Source organism: Nycticebus coucang, chromosome 12, assembly GCF_027406575.1.
Source record: "Nycticebus coucang isolate mNycCou1 chromosome 12, mNycCou1.pri, whole genome shotgun sequence".
Classification (NCBI taxonomy): domain Eukaryota; kingdom Metazoa; phylum Chordata; class Mammalia; order Primates; family Lorisidae; genus Nycticebus; species Nycticebus coucang.
In genome coordinates this window covers 81,697,908-81,724,711 of record NC_069791.1, presented here as the reverse complement: position 1 = coordinate 81,724,711, position 26,804 = coordinate 81,697,908, and the positions used below count along the sequence as shown (strand labels likewise).

The 26,804-nt window shown below is 48.5% G+C and overlaps 3 protein-coding genes and 1 pseudogene across 5 annotated transcripts; 2 read left to right on the top strand and 2 right to left on the bottom strand.

Annotated features, from left to right (window-relative positions):
• Nucleotides 1-817: 817 nt before the first annotated feature.
• On the bottom strand, nucleotides 818-4,791 carry BCL7C (BAF chromatin remodeling complex subunit BCL7C). Its single transcript, XM_053555172.1, has 6 exons — nucleotides 4,355-4,791; nucleotides 3,736-3,814; nucleotides 3,306-3,414; nucleotides 3,054-3,215; nucleotides 1,573-1,658; nucleotides 818-1,013 (listed from the first exon to the last, which is right to left on the bottom strand). The coding sequence occupies exons 1-6, from the start codon at nucleotides 4,444-4,446 to the stop codon at nucleotides 888-890; spliced, it is 654 nt and encodes a 217-aa protein (XP_053411147.1). The 5' UTR covers nucleotides 4,447-4,791; the 3' UTR covers nucleotides 818-887.
• A 2,551-nt stretch (nucleotides 4,792-7,342) lies between these two features.
• LOC128561237 (cardiotrophin-1) lies at nucleotides 7,343-12,391 on the top strand. Of its 2 annotated transcripts, none has more exons than XM_053555177.1 (3): nucleotides 7,343-7,415; nucleotides 9,463-9,581; nucleotides 11,309-12,391. In XM_053555177.1, exons 1-3 carry the CDS (start codon nucleotides 7,391-7,393, stop codon nucleotides 11,762-11,764), a joined length of 600 nt encoding a protein of 199 aa, XP_053411152.1. In that variant the 5' UTR covers nucleotides 7,343-7,390; the 3' UTR covers nucleotides 11,765-12,391. The 2 variants fall into 2 exon arrangements, with proteins under 2 accessions (XP_053411152.1, XP_053411153.1); XM_053555178.1 differs by having other exon boundaries at nucleotides 7,375-7,415; nucleotides 9,466-9,581.
• A 921-nt stretch (nucleotides 12,392-13,312) lies between these two features.
• On the bottom strand, nucleotides 13,313-16,202 carry LOC128562009 (cardiotrophin-2-like). The gene is made up of 3 exons (XM_053556632.1): nucleotides 16,167-16,202; nucleotides 15,409-15,585; nucleotides 13,313-13,771 (listed from the first exon to the last, which is right to left on the bottom strand). The coding sequence occupies exons 1-3, from the start codon at nucleotides 16,200-16,202 to the stop codon at nucleotides 13,313-13,315; spliced, it is 672 nt and encodes a 223-aa protein (XP_053412607.1).
• A 6,382-nt stretch (nucleotides 16,203-22,584) lies between these two features.
• LOC128561233 (septin-7-like) lies at nucleotides 22,585-24,598 on the top strand (annotated as a pseudogene). Its single transcript, XR_008373223.1, has 2 exons — nucleotides 22,585-22,803; nucleotides 23,013-24,598. The product of XR_008373223.1 is annotated as a septin-7-like (transcript).
• Nucleotides 24,599-26,804: the final 2,206 nt, after the last annotated feature.

Sequence of the window (26,804 nt, the reverse complement as noted above, 5' to 3'; positions counted from 1 at the left end):
GCGGTCAGGGAAGGCTTTTTGGAGGAGGTGGTGATAGAATTGGAGATAAGTAGGACTCAAACAGAAGTGGGCCAAGGGGCTTGGCGCCCGTAGCACAGTGGTTATAGCGCCTGCCATATACACCATGCCTGGCAGGTTCGAACCTGGCCCAGGCCAGCTAACCAACAATGATAACTGCAACAAAAAATAGCCGGGCATTGTGGCAGGAACCTGTAGTCCCAACTACTTGGGAGGCTGTGGCAAGAGAATCACTTGAGCTCAAGAGTTGGAGGTTGCTGTGAGCTGTGACACCATGGCACTCTATTGAGGGCAACATAGTGAGACTCTGTCTCAAAAAAAAAAAAAAAAAAAAGAAGGGGGCCAAGGTTCCAGGTGGAGGAATGGCTAAATAAAGGCAGGGAGGCATGACGCTGCAGCTTCCTGAGGGCAAGGAATGGGTTGGGTCATCCCAGGCCTCTTAAGTCCCTGTAGGCCTGTGTGTTTCTATGAATGAAATGGGAATCACAGGCCTAGCTGCCTAGAGCTTTGATAATTGCTGAGCCCAGGGGAGGGCTGAGCAGGAAAAAGAGGGGTCCTGGGATTCCCAGAGGAGGGTAAAGGTCAGGGAAGGTCAAAGGTAAGAGGAACAGGGTAGTTGGAGGCAATGTTGGGGAGGCAGGGTCCTGGCTCAAGTCCCCAACCCCACAGCTGACTCTTAGTATGACTATGGGAAGGTCCTCTCAGAGCCTTAGTGACCCCATCTGAGAAATGGAGCATGAGACAAAACTGTCTCCAAAGACCCTCCCCAGCCCTGACGGGGAAATGACATGACACAAAATTACAAAAGGGTCTTTATTTGTAAAAAGCCAAAGGGGCCCCTGGGGCAACAGGACAGGCAGGCCGGCTTCTCAGGGGTCGGGGGCATTTGGGCAGATGCGCTTGAGTGGGGGAGCACCCTCCGAGTCCTCTGTGTCACCCTGGGCTGCCTCAGGGACAGGTGGCACTGGCTCAAAGACGGGGTAAGCTTCGGGGGCCTGGAGAGGAAGGGCGGACAGGCGTGAGCTCCACCCGGACCTGGGAGTGCAGCCTCCCAGCCTCTGCCTCCTCCAAAGCCTCACTCCACTCCCCTCCCGGACCCAGGAGTCCAGCCCAGGGTCAGGTGCCCAAGATGCAGATTCCGTGGGGCACAGAAAACAAAGGCAACAATAACTGCAACACTGTTTCAGGGGAAGAATCTGATATTTGATATTTCTGGAAAATGCATCAAGGTAGCCCTTGTGAGGAAAGTCAGAAGCTTATGAGGGACTTTCTTAACCTAATTTTACAGTTTAGGATATATTTTAAAAATATGTGTAAGAACACCATGATCTTTTCAGGCTTTTAATGTTCTTATGTCAGCCCTGATACAGCCCTCAGGACTCTGTCTCTAAAATACCCTTTCTTTCTCAGACCCAAGAACCCAACCTTGAAAGCTTTAGCTGGGTCTTAGGTCTGCATCTCCCTCCTGGATATCAGCAGTCTCCAAGCCTTTGGCTGCCCCAGAGACCCCATTCCCTCTAAGACCTGGGAGTGCAGCCTTCTGGCCTCTCTCACCTCAGCCTCCAGCAATTCTGGAACAGGCTCCTCCTTGGTCAGCATTGGGGGTTCATCAGTGCCGCCTGCAGTTATACTCCCAGGATCTGGAACATCAAGTTAACAAACATTCCCTGAACAGACGTTCTGTGCCAATACACAGACAGCAGGGGAAACACACAAATGAGCACCAGTCATACAAGCTGGAGGGCTGAGGGAGCAGTGAGGAAGGGGCTGCAACCTAGGAAGAACACCCAGGAAGGAACACTTATGTGGGACATTTTAAAGAGTGAGTAGAGTTTTATGGGGTAGACAATAGGAAAAACACATTCTTGGCAGAGTAAACACATGCTTAGTGAGCACAGATTCTGGGCTTGGGTTCAAATCCTGACTTTGTGCTAGCTATTTAATCTCCCTAGGCCTCAGTTTGCCTGTCTGTAAAATGGGTATAATGATAGGGAACAAATGAGGTCAGAAGAGAAAAGTCCACAAAGTCAAACTGAGGAGTTAATGGCCATGGGGAGCCACTGAAAGATGAAGCCAAAACATGACACTGTCAAACTTGTGCTTTAAAAAAAGCTGTTCTGGCAGCTGTGTGGAAGCCACTTAGAGAAGACCAGTGAGGAAGGTGAAGCCAGGTGTGGGTAAGAGACAGGAAGCCCAAGACAGGGCCTGGGTAGGAAAAAGGGAGTGACACGTGGGAGCTGGTACCAACCAGACAGAGGCTTTCTTCTGGAAGAAAGAGGAGCTGAGGCAGACTTAAGCCCAAGAAGCTGGCTCAGTGGCTATGTGAGCTTGGGCAACTTACTTAACTTTTATGAATCTCAGTTTTCTTATCTATAAAGAGAGATCATAACAGGCTCATCACCCTTATAAAGTCATAGTCAGAATGAGAAAAAACACGTAAAGTGTTTAGAAGTGTACTTGGCACATAATAGGAGTTCAATATTTATTAGTTGTTATCCCTACTACCATCCATCACTTTTATGATTACCCTATTATTTATTTATGTAATAAACATTTATTGAACACCTATTATGTATCATGATATTCTGGGGATACTGTAGTGAACAAGATCAATATGGACCCAACATTCAGGAAAGCGATATGAGATGGGAGAGGGGAGAAAAGACAGTAAATTGGTCAAAAATTAAGTTTATATGTGGGCGGCGCCTGTGGCTCAAGGAGTAGGGCGCCAGTCCCATATGCCAAAGGTGGCAGGTTCAAACCTAGCCCTGGCCAAAATCAAAAAAATAATAAATAAATAAATAAATAAATAAAAATTAAGTTTATGTGGAAATCTCAGATGGCAATGCGTTATCTATGGATCCTAAGAAGCCAGAGGAATGAAATAGCAGCGACAAATAGTTACTGCAGGAGTCAGGGAAGGCCCCTAGGAGGCAGCACAGGAGAGGAGCAGAGGCTTCCCATAAGCTGGTGGGTTCAACTTTGGACAGGGCAGGACTCAGAGAACGGGACACTTTTGAGGCACCTGGTCCTACCTCTCTCTTGGCCTAGCCGAGGTGGCTGAGCTTCTTCAGAAACCCCTTCTGGGGGTCCAGCAGGTGACACAGGGCGGCTGGGCTGGGGGGTGCCTCCAGGGCTGGGTTCAGTGCCCTTTTGCAGAGAGCCTTCCGAATGGAAACTCTGATTGCTGTTCTCATCTGTAGGAGCAAAAGCAGAGAGGGTTAGCCCGACGTCCCTGGTACATTCCTTCATTCCCACAGCCCCCAAATTTCATAATTCCTACATACCATTGAGATCCAGCAGAATGAGGGGGCCACTGCCTCGGGGACTGGCACCCCTGCCCCGACGCTCCCGACCACGGGATCTCTCTGCCCCGCCACCTGCCCGACGTCGCTCCTGGGGGGTTAGAGGACTAAGGATCAGAGCCATCTTTCTATTTAGCTCCCCACTACACAAATAAGGAAACTGAGGTACAGAGAAGCAAAAGGTCCTGTTTGAGGTAGCAGAAGTTGTGCACACTGACCTAGGTCTTGAACTCAGGGGGTCTGGAGCAGGAAAAAGGGAAAAGGGGGAGGAGTCACTAATAATCGTTAACATCTGTCTGGGCTATTGCATTTGAGGTTTCAGAGTAGGGGCTGAAGGTAGAGGCCAGGGTGGGGCGGGGCTTGCCTAAGGGTTCACAGATGCAGAGCCTGGGGTGGGGGAGAGCTTGCTCACCTCCTCCTGGGGGTCCACCACTGGCACCCACTTGAAGATACGAAGGGAAGTGTCGCCCACAGTCACCCATCGCTTCTCCCTGTTGGAGGGGGGGACTGGGTCAGAGAGGCCTGAAGGGGGAGTCCCCGAAGAGCTGGGCACATCTGGGGGTAGCTGCAAATGTGGGGGTTGCACGAGGGTAGGGAGAGTTTTCCTAAAGGGGCGTAGTTAAATGAAGAAAGAGAACCCTGCAAACCCCAGCGCATAGATGGGTACTCTAGAGAGAGGGCATGACTGAGAACGTGGCTCTGCAGACCAGGGCATACATAAGGGGCACCGCCATGGGCCTGGCTGCCGATCATAGCAATGAAGATCCAAGGCTACTTGCAGGAGTGTCAAAGCTTTAGGGGGCGGGGCATAAATGGAGGCTCCGGCTTTGGGAAGGCACAGCTGGGGACCACGCTTTGTAGACCACGGGGAGTAATCAGAGGAAGGAGCATAGAGCCGTAGTCGACCCAGCCACAGCTGGTGAGCTAGGGTACACCTAACATCAGAGGGCCACAGCCGGCGAGGAGAGGGTAGATGGATTTGGTAGTGGTAGTCCCGCCATGTCCCGTCCCTGACCCCGGGCAGCGCTCACCATCTCCGGACCTTCTCGATGGTCGCCATCACCTTCTTGATGTCATCCTTGGCCCGGCTCCGGGTCTCGGCCCGTACGGTCCGGCCGGCCATGCTGGCGGGGCTGGGGCCGGGGCCGAGCCCGCGGCGGGGCCGCCTCCCGTCCGGCGGGCTCAGGCTCGGCGCCAGGCCGGGGAGCCGCTCTCTCGGCCTGCAGTCCCTCCGGGAGTTGGCCGCGCCCTCCCTCGCTACCCAACGCCTCCGCGAGTCCCCGCCCCGTTTCCTGCCGCCGCGCCCCGCCCGGCCCAGTCCCCGGAGCCGCTTGGCTGCGCGGGCGGCCAGAGCCCAAGCCTGGAAGCCAGGCCGGCCCCGCCCCGCCCCGGGCCCGCCCCCTCGGGGCGCCGGGACGCGCAGCGCCCTCTGCCCGCCGCCGAGAGGGAGAGTTGGGGACAGCCAGGCGACTGGCCGCGCGCGGCGGGCTGAGGCTGTGCGTTCAGACCACGTGGGTACTGGGGTGCACGAGAGGGTGTGTGTCCTGGTGTGCGTCCGCTGCGGGTTGGCTTCCTTGAAATGCGACGTGGAGTGTGTGTGTGTGTGTGGGGGGGGGGGTATGACTACCCTTGCCAGGCTGTCTGATTCTGCGCCGTCCAATTTATTTGTTCGTCCATTCATTCAACCATCTGTTGACTGAGTGCGGGACGCTGAAAAATGTGTGGATCTCCACCCACCAGAAGGGCTAAAGTGAAAAAGACAGACCATACCAAGTGTAGGCGAGGAAGTAGAGCCACGGGACCTCTCATATTTCCAGGGGAGTGTAAATTGGTTGAAACATTTTGGAAAACGGGCAGTTTTCTAGTGAAGCCAAACACGCCAACCCTATGATCCAGCAATTCCACCCCTAGGTTGTCAACATCCAACACAAATGCGTAGGTGTGAGCACCAAGAAACATGTACTGGAATGTTCATAGCAGTATTCATAATAGCCTCAAGCTGGAAATAGCCCATCGACAGAATGGAAAATAAATTATAGTCTGTTCATTGCCATGGACATAGACACAACAAGGAGAATGACTGATGTCCTGCTATGCCCAACAACGTAGACAAGTCTCTTGAATAAATCTCAAATGAAAGAAGCCAGATGAAACAGTGTACACTATATGATTCCATTTATATGAAGTTCAAAACCAGACAAAACTCATTTATAGTGTTAGAAATCAGAATAGTGGTCACCCTTAGGCCTGGGAAGGAGCAGGTGGGGGTTTCTGGGAGCTGGCCACATCCTGTTTTGTAATATGCTGCTGGTTCCCTGGGCATATTTACTCTGTGAAAATTCATCAAGCAGTATACTTAATGATGTGTGCACTTTTCTGTATGTGTATAACACTTCAATTAATGCTTAAAGAAAATGAGGATGTTTTGGTTTATTTTACTTGAGGCTGGATTGTCAGCAGATGTGACCATATCTAAATATGTGTTGCTCTTGGCGCCTGTAGCTCAAGAGGCTAAGGCGCCAGCCACATTCACCTGAGCTGGGAGTTCGAATACAGCCCGGGCCCGCCAAACAACAATGACAGCTGCAGCCAAAAAATAACTGGGTGTTGTGGCAGGAGCCTGTAGTCCTAGCTACTTGGGAGGCGGAGGCAGGAGAATGGCTTGAGCCCAGGAGTTGGAGGTTGCTGTGAGCTGTGATGCCACAGCCCTCTACCCAGGGCGATAGCTTGAGGCACTGTCTCAAAAAATAAATAAATAAATAAATATGTGCTGCCATGTGTGAGTTTCAAGGTGTGGCTGTTGTGTCTGTGAGTTTTGGTATGATTCTGTCCAGAGGTTGAGGGATTAAGGAGTTAGGAGTGTGATAATGACAGTATTTCTGGAGCCAAATTGCAGAGGTACTATCCCAGCTCTTTCACCCCCAGACCTTGGACAAGTCGTTTATCTCTATTTTCTCACATATAACTTAGAAGTAAGTTAATATGTGCATAGCTGTTAGAACACTGCTCAGCACACAGTAAATGCTCAATAAATATTCTCTGTTAATAAGTGTATGTTATGGCCCCTACAGTGTGCTCAATTGCACTTGTCCCTTCCGCCAGTTAATCTCTTTCTTCCTTTATTCAGCAGTTGTCTGCTCATGGCAACATTCTCACAGAATGTCTTTTCAATCCTTCACTCTCATACTCCATTAGCCACTGTTATCTATGTCTTCCCTGTCAAACTGTGAGCTCCTCAGAGGGTCAGAAACTCCTCAGAAGATCATCTTTGTTCCAGAGCCCAAGACAGAGTAGGTGCTTGGGAACCGGAAGTGGGCATATCTGTACAGTCTTTTCAAAATCTACATCAGGGGGATAATGGTGTAGATGTATGAGCGTGACCTCCTATGCAGGTCTCTGAAGTTTGCTTCTATGTGAGAATGAGTGTCTGTAAACATTAACCCTTCAGTGGACGCCTGTGTGTTTATGTGTGTATCAGTGGTGTTCTCTTACACTGGCATAGTGAGTTCAGGTGAGGTGGTTTGTCTGACTGCCTCCTGGTAACAATGAAAGTGCTGGGTATCTAAAATATGCCATGAGGTGTATGTGCTGACAAGTGTGCCCCAAGCCTGAGGGCCCCCACCCTGGCCTCTCCCACACCCTTCCACCCAGTCAAGAGGGAGGGAGGGCCTGTACATTCCTGTCCTGCCAGTCTTGCAGTTTCCCTTTCCTGTCTTCCCAGCTTTCCCCCCAAAACAGCCCCAGCGACGGTCTCTGCCTCAGGTCGGAGCCTGAGTCTCCTAACGGCGGCAGGACACTGGGCTGCCTCTCAGGCCCGGATACCCCCAGCCCGAAGGTTCTGTCTACTGAGCAGACAACCTGCCTACCCCTCAGGCCCCTTCCCCTACTAGGCCCCACAGGCGGGGACCTGAGTTAAGGGCCAAGGAATCTTGCCTGCAAGGGGTGTGTGTGAAATGTTTGGGGTCTAAGCTCTGATTGGCTGCGCCCGGGCCCCGCCCCTAGACCTTTCCTATTCTCCCCCCTTGAAAGGGGGGCGTGGAGGGAACCGGGATCAGCCAGGGGCCAGCATGAGCCGGAGGGAGGGAAGTCTGGGTAAGGGGGAAAAGCACCGCACACTGCTGGGTCCCTGAGGGGAGCAGCAGTCAGAGGGTTGGAAGTTGGGGTCTGGGTTCGGTCACCCCCGGGTCCCGGAGGGGAGCGGCCTGGGCGGGGAACAGCAGGGCTCCGGTGTCAGGTAACTAGTGTGTGGTGAGAAGGGGCAGCCGCAAGGGTTTAGAGGAGGCTGGGGCTGAGGGTTTGCGGACTTAGGCTCCAGAGTTAGAAAACCTTTTTGAGTACACACTGAGTAAGGACTGGGGTCCCGGCTGGGGCAGGACACCTGAGTTCACGCTGAGTATTGGGAAAGAATCAGAGCTGGGGAAGCGAGTGGGAGAAGTAGAGTTAGGGAAGGAAGGCTTTGAGCCACAGGAGCTAGTGAATGACAACTGGAGACGAAAGTCAGGGCTGCTGAAGATCCGGACTGACGGTGGGAAACTCGGGCGAGGGGCGGGGCGGGAGTTGCCGGGCCAGGACTACATTCCCCAGCATGCAGTGGGCGTGCGCTGTGCGTATCGGAAAGTGTCGTCCCATTGTGGGGGTGGCACACTGGTTTGTGCCAGGGAAGACGGGTCGTTAGTTCACTGATGCCAATGAGACAGCCCCTCGTCGGAAAAATGTGACTTCAGTCTCCCTATCTTTAAGATGGGCCTTAAAGGCACATTCTAATTTGAAGTTCTGAATTTCAGTGATATTGAATTCCACCAACAGTCACTGAGGTACAGAGAGATATGTAAGTCCTATCCTCAAAGATCTCCCAGGCAGGACGGCGCCTGTGGCTCAAGGGAGTAGGGCGCCGGCCCCTTATGCCGTAGGTGGTAGGTTTAAACCCAGCCCCGGCCAAAAACTGCAAAAAAAAAAGAAAGAAAGAAAGAAAAGAAATCTCCCAGGCTAAGGCAGATACACACAGAAAAGAGCCATTGAGGAGCGGGCTCAGTGGCTCATGCCTGTAAGCCTAGCACTCTGGCAAGCCCAGGTGGGTGGACGGCCTGAGCTCACAGATTCGAGGCCAGCCTGAGCCAGAGCGAGACTTTGGTTCTAAAAATAGCCTGGGTGTTGTGGTGGGCGCCTGTAGTCCCAGCTATTTGGGAGGCTGAGGCAAGGGAATCACTTAAGCCCAAGAGTTTGAGGTTGCTGTGAGCTATGATGCCACAGCACTCTACCAAGGGCCACAAAGTGAGACTCTGTCTCAAAGAAAGAAAAGAAAAGAAAGAAAAGAGCTACTTTGGAAATATGAGCAAATGGCCTCAAGTCAAAGTTCATTCAACAGAGGGGTGATTCTAGAGGTTGCACTGAGAAGGCAGTACAGTCATGTGCTGCATAATAACACAGACTGCATATATAATGGTGGCCGGTGGTCCAGTAAGATTGCCATTATCATTATCAGCAGTAGTAGAGACAAGGGTCTTACTCTATTGTCCTGGCTAATCTTGAACTCCTGGCCCCAAGCAACCCTCCCACCTCAGCCTCAGCCTCCCAAGTATCTGGGATTACAAGTATGAGCCACCATGCCCAGCAGATAAGATTATAATATGTATTTATTCTGTACCTTTTTATGTTTAGATATGTTAAGATACACATATATTCACCAATTCAAATTGCCCACAGTATTCAGTATAGTAACATGCTTTATAGGTTTTCAGCCTAGGAGAAATAGTAGGCTTTACCATATAGCCTGGGCATGTAGTTGGCTATACCATCTAGGTTTACATAAGTACCCTCTATGATGTTTGCACAATGATAAAATTGCCTAATGATGCATTCCTCAGAACTTATCTCGGTTATTAAGCAATGTATGACTGTATTTGAATTTGGCTTTAATAGGAATTCTATGGTAGTTTGGGGATAGGGTAAAGCAATTGCTTGACAAAGTCTGGTGCTTCATTTTTTCTCAGTTGGATTAGGACAGACCCTGCCTAGCTTGAAAGTAGGAGAATCCCAGAGCAGAGCTTCTGGGTTCAAGAAGGAAGAGGCAGCTGGTGGGGACGGGGTGTCAAAGAGCAAGGATGTGGGCTGCTCTCATTCCTCCCCCCTTTCCCACCAGAAGACCCCCAAGCTGACTCCTCAGTCTCACTCCTTCCCCACTTGGAGGCCAAGATCCGTCAGACACACAGCCTTGCCCACCTCCTCACTACATACGCTGAGCAGCTGCTCCAGGAATATGTGAGTGGGAATGGGGGTGGGGGTGCCGGGGTCTGGGGACAGGGAAGCACGGATCTCACAAAGGTCCTCAGCCACCCATTTTCTCAACCTCATTTCCCAGATGTGGAAATCAGGGATTCTGACTTGCCCCTGGTCAAACAGCAAATTGGATGAAAACCCTATTTGTGACTCAAATGCCAGTCTGTCCTCCTCAGCTTGGAGGCACCCTTCTTGGTGCTTTAAGTCAGAGGCAGCTTGGGGGCAGTGAAGAGAACTTATCTGGGAGTCAGGAAACCTAGTTTCTAGGCTCTGTATGATCTTGTCACCTCACCTCCATGGGCCTTGGTCTCCCCAACTATAAAAGATGGCAGCTGAAGAAGATGAACTATGAACTCTTCTACTTGAGATATTCAGAGAGGCCAGGAAGAGGTTTCAATCTGGGGCAAACATTCTATCCCAAGAGAGGACTTTTGCAGAAGAGGAGGATCTGCTGACATCTTTGGTTGGGCAGAGGGCTCTGCCCAAGGAAAGAAGATATTTTCCCAAATTACTCTGGTGTAGTGGAGGGAGGGTATAGCTTTGAATCAGATAGATTACAGGCTCATCAACTTGTGAACTGTGACCTTGGGCAGTAATGACAACATTAAAAATAGCAATAACAGGGCGGCGCCTGTGGCTCAAGGAGTAGGGCGCCGGTCCCATATGCCAGAGGTGACGGGTTCAAACCCAGCCCCGGCCGAAAACCACAAAAAAACACACACACACACACAAAAAAAATAACAATAACAATTATGAAAGGGATAGCAGGATAACAGAACTAACTTTATAGTCCTACCAACTTCAATTCAAATTCCAGCTCTGCCACTTCATAGATGGGTGAGCTAGGGCAAGTCATTGTATCTCTTCAGCCCCACTTTTCTTATTTACAAAGCCATCATCATCATTATCATTATACTTGTTACTGGGAAGATTAGCACTAATGTATTTAAAGCAGCAAACATTGCCTGAATCTTAGGCAATATGCTAGCAAAGGATAAATGTTGTTATAGCATTTGACAAATTACTAATGGTGTTTATCTTTCATTGGTTCATTCATACAATGGTGATTCATTGAGCCCCTGCTTAATGCAAGTACAGAAGTTGGGGAAAGGGCGGCGCCTGTGGCTCAACTAATAGGGCGCTGGTCCTATATGCCGTAGGTGGCCCCGGCCAGAACCACAAAAAAAAAAAAAGAAGTTGGGGAGAATAGTAGGAGAGAGTGAAATTGACTAGGTCCCTGCAATATTTTACACAATTCTCAGGAGACCTCTGATAGGAAGATAGGAAAGGAAGCTGCATCCCCCATTTTACAGATGAGAAGACTGAGACCATATTCCTTCAGAGAAGGAATATGGTTTTGCCCAAAACTGCACAGCCAGTAAGTGGTGGAGACAGGGTTGAACAGGGAGTCTGTAAAATAAAATTAATAAAGGGGCTTAACATTTATTGAGGCTTTTCTAGGGGCCAGGCCCTGCCTTAAGTAAGATGCTCAACGCACTGGCGTGAAGCTCATGTTATTTTGTTTTATCTCAGAGCAGCGCTGTCAGGAGTAATTATCATTTGCCAGATGAGGAAACTGAGGCCCTCGGCAAGGGGTGGAGGACTCAGTTAAGAGTGAAAGGTCCCCAGCACCCCCCGCCTCCATGGTTCCGCTGTCCAAGGCGCCCCTCTTCGGGAAGCCTCGCTGACCGCCGGCCGTGTCTCCGCAGGTGCAGCACCAGGGAGACCCGTTCGGGCTGCCCGGCTTCTCGCCACCGCGGCTTCCGGTGGCTGGCCTGAGCGCCCCGGCACCGAGCCACTCGGGGCTGCCGGTGCCGGAGCGGTTGCGGCTGGACGCGGCGGCACTAGCCGCGCTGCCTCCGCTGCTGGATGTCGTGCGCCGCCGCCAGGCGGAGCTGAACCCGCGCGCGCTGCGCCTGCTGCGGCACCTGGAGGATGCGGCGCGCCAGGCCCGAGCTCTGGGCGCCGCCGTGGAGACCGTGCTGGCTGCGCTGGGCGCGGCCGCCCGCGGGCCTAGGCCCGAGCCCCCAGCCGCCGATGCCGCCACCGTCGCGGGGGTCTTCCCGGCCAAGGTGCTGGGGCTCAGCGTGTGCGGCCTTTACCGCGAGTGGGTGAGCCGCACCGAGGGCGACTTGAGCCAGCTGGTGCCCGGGGGCCCTGCCTGAGCATGAGGCGCAGGGCGCACGTCGCCTTCTCTCTGCCTATCTTCATTTCCCTGTCTGTCTGCACTTCTTTGTCTCTTCCATCTCTGTCGGTGTTTTCTGCTCTCCGGCTGTCTCCATCGCTGTGTCCCCCATCTCTTTGCTTCTCTTTCTTTCCAGGACCTCCTTTTCTCCGTAAGTCTACCATTTTCTCACTTTCCCTCTCTTTTTCTCCGTCCTTGGGCCTGCCTCAGTCTCTACTGGTCTCTCCCTTTACCCGGCCCTGGGGATCTCTTTGTTTCTCTCCTTCGCCATCTCTTGTCTCCTCTTGGTCCCACATAAGAATGTGTACATATCAGCCTCGTCTCAAGGATGTCTTTCTGTCGCCCTCCATCCCTTCCTGTCCTTTTTTGGCCAGGGACGATCCTGCCTGCCTTATGGTGGGAAGGCACTCTGCTGTCCTCATTCTACCCCTCATATCCCTTTGGGCCTGCCCCCTTTAGCTTTGATGTCCTTCCTTCACTCTCTCTGCCCAGTCCTTGCACACCTCCACCCCATCCAAGCCAGGTCTGTGGAGAAAGAGAGGGGGAAAAAAAAAAAGCAATACCTTAAAAGAGTTTTATTTCTGAAAATAAATTAATTTTTTTGGTAAATAAAATCTTTAAACATAAAAAGAAAGCTAACATTGCCTGTATATACAACTGTTGAAAATGGGGAGACAGCTTATAAGAAGAATAGGATCCTTGGGGTGCAGCTCTAGTTCCCCAGATATACTCTGAAAGGCACATAAATAGGAGATTCAAGAGAACCCCAGGCCAGGGATGCCACCTGCCAGCCTGCCAGAACAGGAAGTAGATGTGTCCCAGCAGAAAATAAATGTGATTGAGTCCTTAGTTCTTCAAGAATTGGACTTCATTGATCAGGAAGTGAAGCCCCTTAAGATGGAAAGTAGAATGGTTGTCACAGACAAGAGGTAGACTAGGGGAGGAAATAAATTCCAGCAAGAAGAGAGGCCATCTCCATACAGGAAGTGAGGTAGGTAGAGACAGGAAGTCAGCCTGTATCTCCCCAAAATCACAAGAAGGGGAAGATCTCAGGGACAGCCCAGAAAAGAGGCCAACTGTCCTATAGTGGGAAATGAAGCCTCTTCAGATAGGCATTTCTTTCCAACCAGGAAGCAGTAATCCATGAAATGGTATCCATGGAGGCCCATCTGAATCTGGAAGGGAGGCCATGGGACCTGGGCAGGAAGGCCCAGGCAATAAGGAATTGAGGCTTGGCTTCTAGGAAATATTCCCCAAGACATGGCACACAAGCCCTGTCTGCTAGACAAGCTGTATCTCATTCTCTAGCCCAGAAGCAAGGCAGAAAAGATTCCATTGTGAAAGAGAAAGTGTTGTAGCACACAAAGTATTACCCTTTTTTTTTTTTTTTTTGTAGAGACAGAGTCTTACTTTATGGCCCTCGGTAGAGTGCCGTGGCCTCACACAGCTCACAGCAACCTCCAACTCCTGGGCTTAAGCGATTCTCTTGCCTCAGCCTCCCGAGTAGCTGGGACAAAGTATTACCCTTTTATGCTGGGTATTTGGCCTTGAGCAGAGCCAAGTCCCTCACTGCTCGATCTGTCCAGTGGCCATATTCCCGGGTCACTACATAGCCTCGACATTTCCTCTCGAAGGCTGATGCCCCAAAAGGGACGAGCCCAAGAGTGTCCTCTTCTGGGGGGATAGGCACCCCCAGGACAGTCATGATGGCAGCCATGTTGCCTAGCAGCCCTTGGGCCCTGAGTCTCGCAGCCCCAAGCTGGGCCAGCAGGATGGGACTGCCAGGATTCAGGTCACTCTGGTCATCCCCCACGAGCTGGAGGTGCTGGGTTAAGGCCAAGAAGGCCCCCTTGGCCTGGCTTAGCCGCTCCCCATCATCCAGGGCATGCCAGATCTTGAAGGAAACGGCGGCAGGAGGCAGGGTCCTGAGCTGGAGCTCGGGGGCTGAGAAACCAGGGTCACTAAAGGGGCTGCCCTGGTATTGGAGCTGTAGGAGGGACAGAGACAGACAGGAGTGAGGGGACCAAAGGGGTACCTGGGTCTGTGACTATATCTGCTCTGTGAAACTAGCATCTTTCCAGGAGGAGTTGCCACTCACCACCCCTCAGGGAGTTGGAGAGTCAACCTAGCACAGAGCAAGAGCCTTATCAGGCTCTAGTTTGTCATCCTCCCTCTACCAGCTTTACAGCATTGAATCACAAACTTCAATAGTTCCCACGTGGCAGTATTAGTGTGATGATGATAAGAACTCATACATATAAAGCACTTAGCACAGCTTCTGACATGCAATAAGAGTGTGATAAGCCATCATTAATAACATATCTGTATTAATATCAATGAACACTGTGATTATATTATTTATTATAATATTTTAAATCTACATATATTAGCAATGTAGTCACAGCTACATAAATATGTAGTTACATATATCTTTTTTAACTTAAAGCATTTAATAGCTTACGTTTGTTAATTTTATTATAATCATTAATACATAATTATTAATGTTATTAAATTTAATTAAGAACCTTCCCCATCAAAGTTCTTACCTCCACTAACCAACACCCACAGAATCTTATTTGCATACTGATAGATCTGTTAATTGGTCAATTGCCTAGTTCTACTTATCTGCTTTACAGGTGGAAAAACTTAGGCTCAGTGTGTCCAAGGCCATCCAGGGAACAGTGGAAGATATGGGACTAGAAATCAAATTGAGTAACTTCACACAAACGTGGAATATAGTGCAGTGGAAAAGTCAACTCCAAGACCTCCAGGGCCAGGCAGATCATGTAACTTGGGAAAAAGGCAGAACTAAAGGTGGGTGGGAAGTGGGAGTTTTAGCCAACAGGATACCCATGCCTAATATAGACAGGCATTTGTATTAAAAAATTGAACCATGCAAGAGGGACTTTACCTAACAATTGCAATCAGTGTAACCTGGCTTATTGTACCCTCAATGAATCCCCAACAATAAAAAAAAAAAAATTGAACCAAGCTCTTCATGGACCAAATGAAAAACATCCGTGGGTCAGACCCAGCCAGCAGGCTGCCAGTTTTAACTTCTAGACAGTGGGGCAAGTGTCAGGGTGGGAGCACGGAATTCCACAAACCTGGTTTCAGGTCCCAGCACTGCCAGTTATTAGCTCTGTGACCTTTGGAAAATTATTTACCCTCTCTAAAACTCAGTTTCCTCATCTATAAAATGGATTGTAATTCCACCTGTCAGAATTGTTTGAGGAGTCAGGAAGGTAATGGAAATAGAGTACCCAGCGTGACATAGGGCCCAGGTAACCACACAGCGTGGTTGTGGAAACAACGACTATGGAAAGCCAAGGAAGCCAGTGCTTCCTTTGAACCTTGTAACAGTCCTGAGAAATCAGCAAAGGCAGGATCAGCATCTCATTGTGTACATGAGGAAGCTGAGCCCAAAGGAGGAGGAATGACTTGCCCAAAGTCACCCAGCATCAGTGACAGCCTTTGAGTGAGTGTGTCTCTAGAGAAGAGAGCTCCTGTAGCCTCAGGCCTACAGAGGGGTCTTCTGGGCTTGCTCTATTTCCTCTACCCAGGGCTGGACCAGGAGGGCAGTGCCCATCCCCTTGTCCCCTGCTTATGCCCAATGTCACTCACGTAGGTCTGCAGCAGTGTTGATGTATTCTTCTGCATGTAGAGGGCCAGGCTATAGGCTTGACTGATGGGCTCAGCTGGAGAGAGGGGGGCCGCCAGACTGAGGGGTAGCAGAAACAGCATCAGCAGACAGAGGGGGCCTAGCAGAGGAAATAAGAGGTTAGCACCAATTCTCTGACCCTACCTATCTTCTAAAAAGGGTACAGTCCTTGTGATCTACAGCTACCTTGTATATCCAAGTCCGGGCAGAGTCATCCTGTAAGGAGATTATTTCCAACCCAGAACACTGTCCTGAACTCCAGACCCATTTATTCAGTTTCCTACTTGACATTTTCACGTATATATTAGTAAGCATCTCAGACTAGAAATATCTAGTACAAAACTCTAAGTTCCTCTCCTCCCTGCATCTTCCCATCTCAGGTAAGAGCACTTCCATTCTTCCAGTTGCTCAGGCCAAAGCCATGGGGTCCTCTTGAGTGCCTCACTTTTTCCCACAGTAAATTGTTGGCTCTATCCAGTGCACACGTTTTTTGATCTGAGTATTTCCTGATTGATCTGACTACCCAGTACAAGTATATGTTGACTTTGTAAAAATCCATTGAGCTCTTCTGTATATTTGTTACTTTTAATAAAAAATTAAAAAGATGTATCCAGGATCAACCACTTCTCCCCCTACCTTCCACTACCACCTCAGCCTAAGCTGCCTTCACTTCTCACCTGGACAGCAGCCCCCTCTCTGGTTTCTCTGCTTCCACCCTCACCTCCTCCGCCACCAAGTCCTCCCAGTCCAACCACATCCCTCCTCTACTGGAGTGCTTTTCATGGCTTCCCCTTCACTCAGAGTAAAATCCAAAGGCCTGTTCCCTGGGCATTGGCCTTCTTTGTGTTCTGCTGAGACTTTGTCTGAAGGTGCCTCATTTTTTCGTTTGTTCACTTGCTTGTTACTGTCTCTCCCACTAGAATGTCAGCTCCAGTAAAGAGGAAACCTCACCTGATTCCTTCACTGCCAGTTCTCCATAACAATTATCTGTTGAATGAATAAGTGAATGAGTGTTATGAACATCCTTGTCCCAGTCTCTGTGGGCACTTTTGAAAGGGGAAATGTCTGGATTGGAAGGCATGCTTATTTTAAATTTGAACAGATGCTAGGCTGGGCTCAGAGGCTCATACATGTAGCACTCTGGGCAGAAGAGGCAGGTGCATTGCCTGAGCTCACAGGTTTGAGACCAGCCTGAGCCAGAGTGAGACCCCATGTCTAAAAACAACGGGGCATTGTGATAGACACCTGTAGTCCCAGCTACTCAGGAGGCTGAGGCAAGAGAATTGCTTGAGCCCAAGATGTTGAGGTTGCTGTGAGCTATGATGCCTGGACACTCTACTGAGGGTGACAAAATGAGACTCTGTCTAAATAAATAAGTAAATAAATAAATTTGAACAGGTGCTGCCAAATTGTCCTCTTAAAGGGCTGGTCCCCACCAATAGTGTGAGGCTCAGAAAAGAGGGGATTTACGTAATGTCTCAGCTAGAAAGCAATGGAAGTGAGAAGCAAACCCAGGATGGCCTCCTCTGTCTCCTTTTCTACATTCCTGAGTTCCCAAAAGTTCAGAATCAACTAAAAGAAGACAGAAGGGGAAGGCCCTTTTGTTCATTCATTCAACAACCTTGGATCACTGCACCACCTTCTATCATACTAGCTTTACAGTTTATTTATATGGTACACCTATTGTGTGTATACAGGATGAAACCTCCATGAGGCTGTGGATTTTTGTCTGTTTGTTCACTGCTATATCCCCAAATGCTTCGAGGAGTACCTAGCATGTAATAGACACTCAATAAATATTTGTCAAATGAATGATGAATAAAGTCTACTATATGGAAGTATTTAGAGGATTTTAGTAGATGCAAAGACAGCCAGACACCTGAGTCAGAGGAGCCCAAGGGGCTCCTCTTTCATCCTGGTCTCTGGGCCCTGTACCCCTGCCACCTCACTCACCCAGCAGACAGCTCATGCTCTCTCCTCGGCTCCTTCTTCTCTGCAGTCTCTGGATCTTTCCAGGGCACCTGTCCTCCCTTCTCTCAGGTGGCTTTATACCCAGGGCTGAGCCCTGGGGCTGCCCAAGAGAAAGGGAGGGAATCACGCCCTAGGGTGGAAGGGGTGGCGAGCAGGGTCCTGGCAAAGAATGACAGGACAGGAGAGAGTGAAGGTTGGGGAGGGACCTAAAAGAGGGCATATATTCCAGACAGAGAAGCCTTGGGTTCAGTGTGCAGAAACCACAGAAGCAAGGAACAGGTAGGGAAGGGGATTCTGAGGTGACACCCTAGACCCCTACAGTTCCCAAACTCGACCTTAAACCCTGGTGGCTAGGAAGGAGGGGACAAGGGCGGGGAGGGGATTATCAGGGGACAAAGGGGCCCGCCCTGCTCCCTGCAGCTCTGCACGTCCTGGGATCCAGTTTCCCCTGAGGAGGCGGCCCCCTGCTCCGCCCCACAGGGACCCAGGCATTCAATGCTGGCTCCTAGGGAGTTTGGAAAAGGTATAGTAGGGGCAGCGTGAGAGCAATGTCATCTACACTCAAGTGCATCCTCAGGCACAAGAGCATGCACACGTCTACACATGTGTTGGCACGTGGGCACATGCCAGGCATGAGCACACACTTTCATTCATTCATTCATTCATTCATTCAAGTATGTGTGGATCTTTGCTGTGTACCAGCCTCTGTTCTAGGTGCTGGGGATGAAGCACGGGACAAGACAGACAAAATGCCTGTCTTCATGGACCTGACACTTGAGCAGACATGCCTACCTATGTGTTGGATCATGCCAGGCCTACACATGCTACATACTCAGAGTCCAGATGAATGCACACAGAGCAGACACACCTCATGCCCACACACGTGCACACACACACACGCAGCCAGAGATCTAGCCAAGTCCCAGCCTCTGATATACTGAGAGTTTGTGCCTTTGCCCAGATACAACACACACATACACACGTAGACACTCACACCTGAGGGACCCCCCAACTCCAGAAGAGAAAACTGTTTTCCCACCCTCTCCCTAATGGAGTGCATGTTCAGATCTTACCCACCACTCACCCTCTTGAATTAGAGGGGTCAGTCAGACCCCTACCCTAATTCTATCTAGGGGGGATGGAATACTGCTCCACCCCACCTGCCCTGAAGGTGACACAGAGGCAGAGGGGCACACACATCACTCGGTAGGCATTAATGTAGCACATACTGTGTGACAGCTAAGGTGAATAATTAGCAGGCAAGGTTCCTGCCTCATAGGTACATAGACCAACAATAAACGTGTAAGTCAATAAAAACTCAGATTTCCAAGAGTGACAAGATGCTGAGAAGAGGCCAAGACAGGTTGATGAGATTCTTGGGGCTGGGAGGACTTAGATAAGGAGTCTGAGGCCCAGAAAGGGGCAGCTATTTGTCTGGAGTCACACAGCAAAACCAGCGCAGATCCTGACCCCAGCTTGGAGATGGATATGGAGTTTCCCAGATCTGAACTATGAGCTGAAGGAGAGAGGAGGCTGAGGAGAAAAATGGCTTCTGAGGTAGGGGTCCTAAACAGAATTTCTAAGACTGGGGGGCTGCAAAGGCTGGTGGGCCTGGCCTGGGCTGGGCAAGTGGTGATGTCAGGGATTAGAGTAGGCTCATTGAGCAGGTCCGCTGAGGCGTGGGCTGGGCCGTGGTAGTGGAGCAGGGAAAAGAGGAGGGCAGGGAGAGAGGAGGGGCAGGAGGGGCCAAGGGGGCCAGATACTCGATCTGGTGCCATTCACAGGTAAATGGTATACATGGGGCTAAGCCTCATCCAGAGGGCAGGCTAACCCTGCCTGACCCCTTCATCTCTGGTCTCTTTTGCGGACTTCACTTTCTATATCTCTCAACTCCCTGGTATCTTTCACAGTTGGAGGAATTGGCCCCTGAACCAACCAGGCCCAGCTCCAATGGCCCAAGGCTGTCTTGATGGGGAGTCATCACCCCTGCAGGCCCACTTGTCTTCATCTCTCTTTTGGTCTCGGACCAGCAAGCTGGGGTTCAAGTCTTGCCTTTGCTCATCATGAGCTTGGGCAAGTTCCTTAACCTCTCTGAGCCCAATGTGTTTGCTGATTTGGAAACTGGGAAAATAATTTCCTCCTCACAGGCTGTCACTGGCTCCACCCTCCAAGTGTGCCTTGACCCCTGCTAGGAGGCCTCTCCCAGACTGGCAAAGGTTGCCATAAGAGTACATAGTGCCCCAACCAATGGCAAAAGGCTCAGCATCCCATAACACTGTGCTTGTAGCCCAGTCCTTGCAACAGCCATACGTGTGCCCCCAAGAAATCTTCTGCCTGTCCTGTCCCCACAAACACTGAAGTGTCATCCAGAAAACCACATGTTGAGGCCCATTCAAATGCACTTCAAACCAGGTCCTCACCCTAAAACCAATGTTAACCCCAAAATCTTGGGCTCAAGTGATCCTCTTGCCTCAGCCTTCCAAGTAGCTGGGACTACAGGCACTTGCAACAACACCCAGCTATTTTTAGAGATGAGGTCTCACTTGGGCTCAGACTAGGCTCGAACCCGTGAGCTCAGGCAATTCACCCACCTCGGCCTCCCAAGTGCTAGGATTACAGGCGTGAACCACTGTGCCTGACCTTGAATACACTGTTTTTTAAAAAAGGTGTGAAGTGGCTCAAGCCTATGATCCCAACCTAGGAGAATCTCTTGAGGTTGGGAGTTCAAGACCAGCCTGGGCAATATAAAAAGACCTCATTTCTACAAAAAATAAGAGAAAACAGTCTAACATATTGGCATGTGCCTATAGTCCTAACTCTCCTGAGACAGAAGAGTTGCTTGAGCCTAGAAGCTTGAGGCTTCAGTGAGCTATGTTCCTGCCACTGTACACCAGCCTGGGTGACATAGCAATACCTTATCCCAAAACAAACCCCGAACACCAAAAAGCACCAAAAAACAGCATTGGGGGCGGCACCTGTGGCTCAAAGGACTAGGGTGCCAGCCCCATATGCCTGAGGTAGCGGGTTCAAGCCCAGCTCCGGCCAAAAACTGCAAAACACAAAAAGCAAACAAACAAAAAAAAAACCCCACCAGCATTGGGTCAGCAGGAAGATTATACAAAAAAATTTAGTTAGATCATATAGTTAGCACAGATGAGGTCCCAGCGAGAGTGCTTTATTGGCAGGGCACTACCCCCAGCTGGTCTCAATAGACCCACTTTATAGCAAAGTGAGTGCAGCAGTGGACACAATACCATTTGCTGCACCAGCCAAAAGCTACTGGCCTCATAGGGTGATGGAACAGGTTCTGGACAGGGGTGTTCTGTGAAGCCAGCATGGAAAGGATGTAGCACCCTTCTTCAGGATGAGGTGTATGGCTAAGGGGTGTGGCTAAGGGCTGAGAGTAGAAACTAAGTTACAGGTGGGGTCTATTTCCCAGTCAGAGCACAGTGGGGAGCCCCTGGTTTCCACCCCCATGGGTTCTTGGGGAAGACATGCCTATTAAGAAGTTTTGTTGGGCGGCACCTGTAGCTCAAGTAGTAGGGCGCCGGCCCCCTATACTGGAGGTGGCAGGTTCAAACCCATCCCCGGCTTAAAACTGCAACCCCCCCCCACACACACACAAAAAGAAGTAGAGGTGGCTTATGCCTGTAATCCTCTGGGAAGCAGAGGCAGTTGGATTGCTTCAGCTCACAAGTTCGAGCCTGAGCAAGAGCAAGACCCTGTCTGTAGGGTGGTGCCTGTGGTTCAGTGGGTAGGGCGCCCACCCCATATACTGAGGGTGGTGGGTTTAAAGCTGGCCCCAGCAAAACTGCAAAAAAACAGAAAAAAAATCCTGTGGTCCCGGCTACTCGGGAGGATGAGGAAAGAGATCGCTTAAGCCCAAGAGTTTGAAGTTGCTGTGAGCTATGATGCCATAGCACTCTACTGAGGGCAATAAAGTGAGAGACTGTCTCAAAAAAAAGAGAAAGGAAAAGAAAAAAACAGTTCAAATGGGAGAATGATAACTAGTAACTATAATTTTTTGGGGGGGTGGGTGGGAGGAGAATGTGAGAGAAGAAGGGAAGAAAAGAAGGAGGAAGGAAGCAGTTTGAGCCAGCCAGCCATGGGAAGCAGTCTTTGCTGCTTAACCAAGCAAGTGGGATTAAGGTCATTCTACTAGAACTTTGGGCAGAGGAACCCTCAGGGGTTCCCAGCACCTGTAAAGGATTGCCTGAAGTTTAGGGACTGCCCTGGGCCTAGCAAACATGGGGAAGCTGAGCCCATTTCAGAGGCAGAAGTCCTGCTAGCCCCTAGTGGAAGTATGGGGGCTCTCCACAGAGTTTTTTTTGGGGGGGGTTGTTTGTTTGTTTTTGTTTTTGAGACAGAGTCTCACTATGCCGCCCTTGGTAGAGTGCCGTGGCGTCACAGCTCACGGCAACCTCAAACTCTCGGTTCAAGCAATTCTCTTGCCTCAGCCTCCCGAGTTCAGACTACAGGCGCCTGCCACAATGCCTGGCTAGTTTTTGGTTGCAGTTGTCATTGCTGTTTAGCAGGCTCCAGTCAGGCTCAAACCTGCCAGCTTCAGTGTATGTGGCTGGAGCTCTACTCACTGAGCCACAGGTGCTGAGCTGCTCTTCACACAGTTTTGGCAGGGCACAGGATCTGTATGCAGGTGGAGAGATTACAGGGAGAATTAATCTCAAACTCTCAGGGGTCCTCAAACTTTTTAAACAGGGGGCCAGATCACTGTCCCTCACACCGTTGGAGGGCCGGGCTATAGTTTAAAAAAAAAAAAAACTATGAACAAATTCCTGTGCACACTGCACATATCTTATTTTGAAGTAAAAAAAGAAAATGGGAACAAATACAATCACACCACCTCATGTAGCCTGTGGGCCGTAGTTTGAGGACCCTGAGGCTCCTCCCTCATTCAGGAATAGGTCAGAAATTTTGCAGGGTAACTATCTAGCATGGTGTGTAGCATACAAGAGGTGCTCAATACCTGTTTGTTCAGTTCAGTGGTAGTGGTCCTTAACCAACCAGATGTGCATATCAGAATTTCCCTGAGAGATTTTAACATTTGCTTCTTTATAATTATGATGTATGTGATTTTTTTTAATGTAATGCTATCATTTTGGAACAGGTAATTCATTTGTATAGTTCAAGATTCAAAAGGGCTGGCGAGATCCGCTGCTGCTGAGGAGAGGAGCGTCAACAACAGCACCATGGCTCAACAGAAGAACCTTGAAGGCTATGTGGGATTTGCCAATCTCCCAAATCAAGTATACAGAAAATCAGTGAAGAGGGGGTTTGAATTCACACTTATGGTAGTAGGTGAATCTGGACTGGGAAAGTCGACGTTAATCAACTCATTAGTCCTCACAGATTTATATTCTCCAGAGCATGTGTCCTCAAACTGTGGCCCACGGGCCACATGAAGCGGTGTGAATTGTATTTGTTCTCGTTTTGTTTTTTACTTCAAAATAAGATATGTGCAGTATGCATAGGAATCTGTACATAGTTTTTTTTTTAAACTATAGTCCAGCCCACCAATGGTCTGAGGGACAGTGAATCGGCCCCCTGTTGAAAAAGTTTGAGGACACCTGCTCCAGAGTATCGTGGTCCTTCCCATAGAATTAAAAAGACTGTACAGGTGGAACAATCCAAAGTTTTAATCAAAGAAGATGGTGTTCAGTTGCTGCTCACAATAGTTGATACCCCAGGATTTGGAGATGCCGTGGATAATAATAATTGCTGGCAGCCTGTTATTTACTACATCAATAGTAAATTTGAGGACTACCTAAATGCAGAATCTTGAGTAAACAGACGTCAGATGCCTGATAGCAGGGTGCAGTGTTGTTTATACTACATAGCTCCTTCTGGACATGGACTTAAACCATTGGATATTGAGTTTATGAAGCGTTCGCATGAAAAAGTGAGTATCATTCCACTTATTGCCAAAGCAGACACGCTCACACCAGAGGAATGCCAACAGTTTAAAAAACGGATAATGAAAGAAATCCAGGAAAATTAAAATATATGAATTTCCAGAAACAGATGATGAAGAAGAAAATAAGCTTGTTAAAAAGGTAAAGGACCATTTACCTCTTGCAGTGGTAGGTAGTAATACTATCATTGAAGTTAATGGCAAAAGGGTCAGAGGACGGCAGTATCCTTGGGGTGTTGCTGAAGTTGAAAATGGTCAACATTGTGATTTCACAATGCTAAGAAATATGTTGATAAGAACACAGATGCAGGATTTGAAAGATGTTACTAATAACGTACACTATGAGAGCTACAGAAGCAGAAAACTGGAGCTGTGACTTACAATGGAGTTGATAACAACAAGAATAAAGGGCAGCTTACCAAGAGCCCTCTGGCACAAATGGAAGAAGAAAGAAGGGAACATGTAGCTGAGATGAAGAAGATGGAAATGGAGATGGAGCAGGTGTTTGAGATGAAGGTCAAAGAAAAAGTTCAGAAACTGAAGGACTCTGAAGCTGAGCTCCAGCAGTGCCATTAGCAAATGAAAAAGAATTTGGAAGCACAGCACAAAGAATTAGAGGAAAAACGTCGTCAGTTTGAGGATAGAAAGCAAACTGGGAAGCTCAGCAATGTATTTTAGAACAACAGAACTCTTCAAGAACCTTGGAAAAGAACAAGAAGAAAGGGAAGATCTTTTAAACTCTCTATTGACCACCAGTTAACGTATTAGTTGCCAATATGCCAGCTTGGACATCAGTATTTGTTGGATCCGTTTGACCAATTTGCACCAGTTTTATCCATAATGATGGATTTAACAGCATGACAAAAGTTATTTTGTTGTTGTTGTTCTTGATGGAGATTAAGATGCCTTGAATTGTCTAGGGTGTTGTGTACTTAGAAAGTAACAGCTCTAAGTACCTTTCCTACATTCTCTTTTCCTTTTTTTATTAAACAGATATCTTCAATTTAATGCAAGAGAACATTTTACTGTTGTACAATCATGTTCTGGTGGTTTGATTGTTTATAGGATATTCCAAAATAAAAGGACTCTGGAAGGTTTTCATTGAGGATAAATTGCCATAATATGATGCAAACTATGCTTCTCTATGATAATTATAATACAAAGGTTCCATTCAGTGCAGCATATACAATAATGTAATTTAGTCTAACACAGTTGACCCTATTTTTGACACTTCCATTGTTTAAAAATACACATGGAAAAGAAACTCTATATGCTTACAGTGTACCTAGAGCTTTTTTATAACAACCTTTGTTTGTTTGTTTGTTTTTGGATACTTTAAATATATATTATTCTCATTTAGTGCTCTCTTTAGCCAGAATCTCATTACTGCTTCATTTTTTTGTAATAACATTTAATTTAGATATTTTCCATATATTGGCCCTACTAAAATGGAATATAGCATCATTCCTATAGTAGAAACCAATAAGGAAACTTTCCTTTAACTCCCTTTTTACCCTTTGTGGTAGCGGGGGGCAAATGCATTTATAGATCATTTGTAGGCAAAATTGTGAAGCTAATGACCAACCTGTTTTTACCTATACGCCGTCTCTTTATTTTACTAGAAATGGGAATCATGGCCTCTTGAAGAGAAAAAAAAGTCACCATTCTGCATTTAACTGTATTCATATATTACATTTCTGTATTTTTTGTTTGTTTGTTTGTTTTTTGAGACAGAGCCTCAAGCTGTCACCCTGGGTAGAGTGCTGTAGCATCACAGCTCACAGCAACCTCAAACTCCTGGGCTCAAGGGATTCTCCTGCCTCCGCCTCCCAAGTAGCTGGGACTACAGGCGCCTGCCACAATGCCCAGCTGTTTTTTTTTTTTTTTTTTTGGTTGTGACTGTCGTTGTTGTTTGGTGGGCCTTGACTGGATTCAAACCCGCCAGCTCAGCTGTATGTGGCTGGTACCCTAGCCGTTTGAGCCACAGGCACCAAGCCTGTATTTTTTGTTTGTGTTGTAAAAAATTTGCATAATAAACAATGTTGTGATGTAAAAAAATAAATAAATAAAGATTCAAAAGGGCAGAAAGGCCTCTATTCAGTGAAAGTTTTCTACTACCTTAGTTTCCCAACCACTGAATTCCTCTTCCTGGAGGCAACTATGGCTACTCTTCATATACTTTCAGGGACATTTTATATGTATAAGTATGTATGTTTGGTTTTTGCTTTTTTTTTTTGAGACAGTCTTACTTTGTTGCTCCCAGTAGAATGCTGTGCCGTCATATCTCACTGTAACCTCAGACTCCAGGGCTCAAGTGATTCTTCAGACTCCGAGCCTCCTGAGTAGCTGGGACTACAGGCGCGGCCAAAATGCCCTGCTATTTTTAGAAGCAGGGTTTTGCTCTAGCTGAGACTGCTCTCAAACTTGTGAGCTCAAGCAATCCACCCGCCTCGGCCTCCCAGATTGCTGGGATACATGCGTGAACCACCACACCTGCCAGTTTTTGCCTTTTTTTTTATTTTATTTATTTATTTATTTTTTTTGTAGAGACAGAGTCTCACTGTACCGCCCTCAGGTAGAGTGCGTGGCACACGGCTCACAGCAACCTCTAACTCTTGGGCTTACGCGATTCTCTTGCCTCAGCCTCCCGAGCAGCTGGGACTACAGGCGCCCGCCACAACGCCCGGCTATTTTTTTGTTGCAGTTTGGCCGGGGCTGGGTTTGAACCCACCACCCTCGGCATATGGGGCCGGCGCCCTACTCACTGAGCCACAGGCGTCGCCCAGTTTTTGCCTTTTTAAATACCTGTTCTGTATCCTGCTTTTTTCACTTAACAATGTTGCTCAAAATCATTCCATACCAGTCTTTTGTTTCTTAGCCATGATTTCATCGATGTATTCTATTCTTACAAAAACATGAACAGGGGTGGCGCCTGTGGCTATAGCACTCTACTGAGGGCAACATAATGAGACTGTCTCAAAAAAAAAAATTCTAGGTAAAGTTCTGAATTTATTGCATAAATTAGTCCTTTAAGCCTGTACCTTCTATAGTCACACTAAAATTTATAACCTGTTGAAAGTTCATTCTTTCTCCATGCCTTAATATAATGTGTTTATTGTTGTTTACTGTGGTAATACACATAAAATAAAATGTCCTATTAGCCTATGATTCAGGGGTATTGGGACATTCACATTATTGTACAACCATCATTACTATCTCCAGAAATGTTTTATCTTCCTAAACTAAAACTCTATATTCAGGCCAGGTATGGTGGCTAACACCTGTAATCCTAACACTCTGGGAAGCTGAGAAGGGTAGATTGCTTGAGTTCAGGAGTTCCAGCAAGTGTGAGACCCCGTCTCTAAAAATAGCAGGGCATTGTGGTGGACGTCTATAGTCTGAGCTACAAAACACCCCCAAAAATCTGTATATTCTTTTTTTTTTTTTTTTTGCAGAGAC